The sequence below is a fragment of the Theropithecus gelada genome, chromosome X, assembly GCF_003255815.1.
Source record: "Theropithecus gelada isolate Dixy chromosome X, Tgel_1.0, whole genome shotgun sequence".
Classification (NCBI taxonomy): domain Eukaryota; kingdom Metazoa; phylum Chordata; class Mammalia; order Primates; family Cercopithecidae; genus Theropithecus; species Theropithecus gelada.
In genome coordinates, this window is record NC_037689.1 from 24362854 (window position 1) to 24370529 (window position 7676).

At 46.1% G+C, this 7676-nt stretch overlaps 1 protein-coding gene across 7 annotated transcripts in view; it reads left to right on the forward strand.

Annotated features, from left to right (window-relative positions):
• CD99 (CD99 molecule (Xg blood group)) overlaps positions 1-5066 on the forward strand; it is a 52131-nt gene extending 47065 nt beyond the window's left edge. For 3 of the 7 annotated variants that reach the window (XR_003117349.1, XM_025372044.1, XM_025372047.1), the window contains 2 exons: positions 1939-1992; positions 4532-5066. Coding sequence is in view for 5 of the 7 variants with exons in the window: in XM_025372044.1 (XP_025227829.1) it covers positions 1939-1992; positions 4532-4557 (80 nt within the window). In the remaining 2 variants the exon portion in view is untranslated. Of the gene's footprint in view, positions 1-1935; positions 1993-4531 lie in introns of those variants that run through there. The other 4 variants (XM_025372043.1, XM_025372046.1, XM_025372045.1 and 1 more) reach the window with 2 other exon arrangements.
• The last annotated feature ends 2610 nt before the right edge of the window (positions 5067-7676 follow it).

The following is a 7676-nucleotide window of genomic DNA, read 5'->3' on the forward strand; positions in this document are numbered from 1 at the left end:
AAATTTGGGAACAGAGGGCCGGGCGCCATGGCTTAGGCCTGTAGTCCCAGCACTTTGGGAGGCTGAGGCGGGCGGATCACGAGGTCAGGAGATTGAGACCATCCTGGCTAACACGGTGAAACCCCATCTCTATTAAAAATACAAAAAATTAGCTGGGCATGGTGGTGCGTGCCTGTAATCCCAGCTACTCTGGAGGCTGAGGCAGGAGAATCGCTTGAACCCAGGAGGCAGAGGTTGCAATGAGCTGAGATCGCGCCACAGCACTCCAGCCTGGGCGACAGAGCAAAACGCTGTCTCAAAAAAATACTAATAATAATTTAAAAAAAAAGAAATTTGGGAATAGAAACAAGACTCGGAAAAATGCTGGAGGAGGAAGAAAACTGGGTACACGAGACCCCTTGGCTCTCTTGTCCTTTGATGGCTGGGGCGGCTCTTAGTGGTCTGAGTCCTCACTTATCTCACTCTGCATTCTGGGGGAGGTAGAAGGCGGGGTAGGAGAGCCGATTCAACCTGAGAAGGATGATCAGTGGGGGTTAGATAAAGGAAGAAAGTCCCCTTTCCCCAGGTACTGAAAAGATGTTAATCTGCTGAGATTCTCTGCATTTATTTTTATTTATTTTAATTTTTATTTTGGGACAGTCTCGCTCTGTCACCCACGCTGGAGTGCAGTGCCATGATCTTGGCTCACTGCAACCTCCGCCTCTTGGGTTCAAGTGATTCTCCTGCCTCAGCCTCCCAAATAGCTGGGACTACAGGTGCACGCCACCACGCCCGGCTAATTTTTGTATTTTTAATAGAGACAGGGTTTCACCATGTTGGCCAGGATGGTTTTGATCTCTTGACCTTGTGATCTGCCCACCTGGGCCTCCCAAAGTGCTGGGATTACAGGTGTGAGCCACTGTGCCCAGCCTCTGCATTTGTTTTTATTTATTTTTATTTTAAGACAGTCTCGCCCTGTCACCCAGGCTGGAGTGCAGTGGTGCGATCTCAGCTCACTGCAACCTCCACCTCCTGGGTTCAAACGATCCTCCTGCCTAAGCCTCCCGAGTAGCTGGGCGTACAGGTGCACGCCACCACACCCAGCTAAATTTTGTATTTTTTAGTAGAGACAGGGTTTCACCATGTTGGCCAGGCTGGTCTCGAACTCCTGACCTCAAGTGATCCACCTGCCTCAGCTTCCCAAAGTGCTGGGATTACAGGCGTGAGCCACCGTGCCCAGCCATCTGCATTTGTTTGATGAGTTTGGGGGCAGTTATTAAGAATCTTATTTTCATAGATGCATGTACTTTTTTTTATATATGTATAGAAAGGGCTTCCATGTGCATGTTCCTCAGTGTTTAGGGAGAAGAAAGCAACCCTTAAAATAGAGGAAAATAAAGCTGCTTGGATTACCCTGTTGAAGTTTATCTCTGCCTGTGCCATGCATGAAAAAATACTGGCAGCCGGGCGCGATGGCTCATACCTGTAATCCCAGCACTTTGGGAGGCCGAGGCGGATGGATCACAAGGTCAGGAGATTGAGACCATCCTGGCTAACATGGTGAAACCCCATCTCTACTAAAAATACAAAAAATTAGCTGGGTGTGGTGGCGGGTGCCTGTAGTCCCAGCTATTGGGGAGGCTGAGGCAGGAGAATAGCGTGAACCCGGGAGGTGGAGCTTGCAGTGAGCGGAGATCGCACCACTGCGCTCCAACCTGGGTGACAGAGCAAGACTCCGTCTCATACAAAAAGAAAAAGAAAAAATACTGGCAAAGTCTTCACTTAGTTGAGTGTTAGACTCCATATTCCCAGTGGGTCTTGGGGTTCAGAACTGAGTGCTCTCATCCAAGCAATAGGAGCGTCAACCTCAGGAAAGCCCAAGTATTTTGTGTGTATTTTGAGGAGAGGGTTCTCTGTCGCACTGAGCCTCTCTGTGTGTTTTCTTCTTGTTTTCAGCAGAACAAGGGGAGGTGGACATGGAGAGCCACCGGAACGCCAACGCAGAGCCAGCTGGTAAGAAGGACGGGGAACAGCGGTCCGCACATGTGGCCAGTGTTCCCATTTTATCTTCTCCATGCTCTCCCATCTTGCTATCCTGCTCACATTCTCAAATTTGGTTGCATGGCTTTGAAGGTCTTCCTTTATGTCTCGTTGCTTTTGAGGGATACTTTCAAGAGACAATGAATGTATAAACTTCCTAGGGCCTGGGCCTTCAGAGAAGACCTATATGTGCCTAAGTCTCTGTTTAACAAAATATTAAGGAAGATTTCCCAGGAGTTCGAGACCAGCCTGGTCAACATGGTGAAACCCCGTCTCTACTAAAAATACAAAATTAGCTGGGTGTGGTGGTGGGCGCCTGTAATCCCAGCTACTTGGGAGACTAAGGCAGAAGAATCACTTGAACCCCAGAGGTAGAGGTTGCAGTGAACCGAGATTGTGCCACTGCACTCCAGCCTGGATGACACAGTGAGACTGTTTCAAAAAAAAAAGTTCCAGGTGGCACACGATTGTTGCATCATCGGGAAGTCCACAGCTGGCTGGCGTGCACTGGGAATTAAAAGTCCTCCTGAAATGTATCTCCTGAAATGTAACTTGTCAAGTTTTGCTGTCAACTTTTTTTTGTTGTTAGAGATAGGGTCTCACTTTGTCGCCCAAGCTGGAGTGCAGCGGCACGATCATAGCTTACTGCAGCCTCGACCTCCTGGGCTCAAGGGATCCTCCCACCTCAGCCTCCTGATTGTCTGGAACCACAGGCGTGTGCACCACCATGCCCGACTGATTGGTTTTTTTATTTTGTGGAGACAAGGTCTCACTAGGTTGCGCAGACAGGGTGTCACTATGTTGCCCATCCTGACCTCAAGCAGCCCTCCCACCTCAGCTTCCCAAAGTGCTGGGATTCCAGGCGTGAACGACCGCACCCAGCCTGCTATCACTTTCTACAACTCCTCTCAACCAGGTGGAAAATGTGGTTAAGAAGATGCTATTTAATTCGTGAGAAGCTTCTCAGGGTAAAAGGCATTTTGCCATTAGAAGCACTTTTGAAAATGGCGAGAAAGACATTTCTGTGTGTATATATGTGCGTGAGTTTTGTCTTTCATTTGTACGTCATTGGAACCTTCTCATTTGCCTGAGAGATGCCACGTTTATTTTTAATAGGAGCTGTCAAATTGAGATGTATTTTTAGTGAAATGATTTAAAGTATTTTAATTTTTTTTCTTTTTGAGATGGAGTCTCTCTCTGTCGCCAGAGTGCAGGGGTGCGACCTCTGTTCACTGCAGCCCCCGCCTCCCGGGTTGAAGTGAGTCTCCTTCCTCAGCCTCCTGAGTAGCTGGAACCACAGGCACCTACCGTCGTGCCCCACTAATTTTCTTTCTATTTTCAGTAGAGACCGGGCTTTCACCATGTTTTCCAGACTGGTGTCGAACTCCTGACCTCAAGTGATCTGCCCACCTTGGCCTCCCAAAGTGCTGGGATTACAGGCATGGGCCACCGTGCCTGGCATTCAGTTTTAAAGATAGAGACTTCTAGAAAGTTAGTGTCTCCCCAGATGCGGTGGCTCATGCCTGTAATCCCAACACTTTGGGAGGCTGAGGCGGGCGGATCACCTGAGGTTGGGAGTTCGAGACCAGCCTGACCAATATGGAGAAACCCCGTCTCTACTTTAAAAAAAAAAAAAAAAATACAAAATTAGCCACGCGTGGTGGCACATGCCTGTAATTCCAGCTACTTGGAAGCCTGAGGCAGGAGAATCGCTTGAACCCGGGAGGCGGAGGTTGTGGTGAGCCAAGATCGTGCCATTGCACTCCAGCCTGGGCGACAAGAGCACAACTCTGTGTGAAAAATAATAATAATAATAATAAGAATAAAAGAAAGTTAGTGTCTTGTTGAGTGCTCTTTCGAGTCAGGGAAAGATGTTTAGAACAAGCTATATCTTGAAGAGAAAAGGAAGATTTCTTCTGCCCACCAATGAAGTTGTCTGGCTTCAGTAGCCAGTACATTGGTATATATGTGTGGGGCCCTCATTACCTGAAGGGCTTGGCATTCCAGTGTTTTCTGCCAGCCTGTTTGGAAGAAAAATACCATTGTTCTTAATTCCTTCTTCCAAATCCCGGCTTCTCCCTCCAAAATAATTTTAAGACTGACATGCAGAATAAAGTTTCCAAAACTTAAATGAACGGACCAGAAAATCTCAGCCTGGCATAATTGCAAATCAATAAAAACTGCACACTCTCATTTAGAAGATTTATTCTTCCATTTGGTAAGTTATAGGCATTTGTTACTATCTCTGTGACGTCGTTAGTGGAAATTGCCTTCTGCCGTTTTCCTTCTGCTTTTTCTGCAGTACCTTTTTTTTTTTTTTATATGAATGGCATCATTCAATGAAATTGATTGAGTTGATTGAGAGTTAGGGTTTTGCTTTTTCGTGATGAGTTTTGGGCCCATTTTTCTTATGCAGAAATAAAACCACCGGCTCCTGAAAGTTTTAGGAACTGTGTCCACGTGAGTGCTCAGGGAACTGGGAATGACTTTCTCTTCTCTCTGTCTCTCACAGTTCAGCGTACTCTTTTAGAGAAATAGAAGATTGTCGGCAGAAACAGCCCAGGCTTGGCGGCAGGGTTAGAACAGCTGCCTGAGGCTCCTCCCCGAAGGACACTTGCGTGAGAGCAGAGACGGAGGCCTTCTGTTCACGGCGGATTCTTTGTTTTAATCTTGCGATGTGCTTTGCTTGTTGTTGCTGGGCGGATGATGTTTACTAATGATGAAACATCCAAAGGGGGATAGGCACTTGGACCCCCATTCTCCAAGGCCCGGGGGAGAGGGGTTTCCCATGGGATGTGAAAGGCTGGCCATTATTAAGTCCCCGTAACTCAAATGTCAACCCCACCGAGGCACCCCCTGTCCCCCAGAATCTCGGCTGTTTACAAATCACGTGTCCATTGAGCACGTCTGAAACTTCCCTGGTAGCCCTGACTTTTTTTTTTTAATTAAAATAAGGTAAGCCCTTCAATTTGTTTCTTCAATATTTCTTTCATTTGTAGGGATATTTCTTTTTCATGTCAGACTAATAAAAAGAAATTAGAAACCAAGTACTTTTTTTTTTTTTTTTTTTTTTACTTAAGTGTTTTGCCATGGGTGCATGTTAAAGAAGGCTGTGGTAATTTACAGGATGGGTTCCAAGTTCTTTTTCTGGGGCTTTAAGGCAAATTTTCAGCCTAAGTGTTAGCTCTTTATTTCCAAAATGTCCTTGTTGGGCTCTTTTCCTTTCCCATGTCCTGCCACATTGGGACGGGTGCTCTTCTGCACCCAGATACTCCCAGCCAGATACTCTTCTCCATCCAGATACTTTGTTTCCAGATACTCTCCCCGCAGCTAGGTACCCTGCCCCGAGTCCAGATACTCCCTGCTTCCAGATACTCCTGTATATTCAGATACTCGTCTGAATCCAGCTACTCCCTACATCCAGATACTCTCCTCCATCCAGATTTTGGTTCATAGCCAGGTGCTTCCTGCATCCAGATACTCCCTGCATTTTGGTACCCCCACTGAGTTCACATACTCCCTGCGTCCAGTTGTTCCCCTGAATCCAGATACTCTATGAATCTAGGTACTTACTGCATCCAGAGACTCCTCACATCCAGGTACTCTCCTCCATTGAGATACTCCCTATATCTGGATACTCCCTGCATCCAGATGTTCCCTTTCATCCAAATACTGTCTTCCATCCAGATACTCCCTTTCATCCAATTACTCCCTTCCATCTAGATACTCTCCTTCATCCAAATACTCCCATCCACTGTTCTCTATCCACATACTCCCTTCCAGATACTCTCCTTCATCCAGATACTCCCTTGTATCCAGGTACTCCCTGCATCCAGATGCCCCCTGCATCCAGATACTCCATCCAGGTACTCCCTTCCATTCAGTTACTCTCCTGTACCCACATACTCCCTTCCTTCTAGATACTCTCCTCCATCCAGATACTCCCTTTCATCTACTTTCTTCCATCCAGTTACTCTCTTCTATTCATGTATGCTTTTCCTTCCACACACCCCCTTCCAGATATTTTCCTCCATCTGGATACTCCCTTCTATCCAGATACTCCCTCCCATCCAGTTACTCTCCTCCGTCCAGATACTCCCTTGTATCCAGGAACTCCCTGCATCCAGATGTTCCATGCATCCAGATATTCTCTGTATCCAGCTACCCCCTGTATCCAGGTACCCTCTGAGTCCAGATACTCCCTGCTTCCAGATACTTCCCTGCATCCAGGTACTTCCTGCATCCTGATACTCACCTGCACCTAGATACTTCCCTGTGTTCTCTTGAGTTTCATATGGGTTGAATATCACAAATTTACGAACAGTCTGTCCAGTGTTTACACAGTGTGGAACTACTTCGATGTGAAAGCTGGGTTTAATGTGGGGGTAACATAGCCTTGTGGCTGAGAAAACCCTCGTACCCTTTCTAACAAGTTGGGATTAACCGAAAGCCTGTTCTCTTCTCTACAATACATGACAACTTTTCCACATTGAGAATTGTTTCCCCATTAAGGCTTTCAAAATACATGTCTCTATGAAAGCTTGGAGAGGGCTCCACTTGCATTTTGTGCTAATCTCATAGAGATCTAAAGTCCTGATATTCGGAATGGGATTGACTTCATAAACTTTCCTCCACCGGAAAATGAGGATATCATCAGTATGTCCTCTGTCGCACAGGCAGGCTAACGTGAAGTTGTTAAAATAGTCATGCAGAGAAAGGCAATTGCAAGGGAATGTTCATTTTGCCACTGATGATGGTGTTAAAAACTGCTGCACGTCACAAAAGCTAGGTTTCCCATGTATCTGTCTACGCAAAGGTATGGTGTTACCATACCCGTGTCAAAAATCGTCTGATTTGGGGGGAAGAGGTTGGATGAAGGAGTCAGTCATAAATGCTGGGTCTTTCCCATTTCTAAGCTCAGAAACTCTGCCTTCAATTTCAGTTCTGGTTGGGGGTCATCCAAGCAGTCTCCCTGCTGTTGAGGATTCAGCACCTTTTTACCTCCCATCATTCTCAGGATATTGATGGGCACAGCCAGCTGGCTTTTTCTGGCATTGGAGTTATTTCTTCTGATTTTGATACTAGTGGTAACTTGGAGTGTGTGAAATCGGGTGAATACAGTGGCAGGAACCCCTTGGTTATTTATCTTACCTTTTCATTGCTTCCTTGAGCAAATACCTATAGGATGCCACCTGTGGTGCAGGTGTGTGGAGATGACCTTCTAGATTCTCCAGGATGTATTGACACATCACAAATGCCTCATCCTGTCCACCCTTGAGGGGGCCGACCACGGATGTGAATGTTTAATTTTTTAAGGATACTGTCAGTCCATTCCCCATAGAAGTTTCGCAAGTGCCTGGGACTTGAAAGATGTCTCAGATCTGTTTCCTAAGAGCCCTACAAACTCTCTGATTATTGCCAATCTCTTAGTTGAAAAATGATATCAAATGGACTATCTTCATAAAATCATCTGCGTTCCATTTCTGGAAAACGTTTAAATTGCCCTTTGTTTTTATACAGGTGTTGGGTCCTTTTCTTATTGATCTATAGGGGACTGTTTACATATGAAAGGTAGTGCCCTTAGTGAAGTAGGTGGTACATATTATTTTTCACTTAATCCTTAGTCTGGTGAATCTTCAAGGGCCGAAAGCTGGATT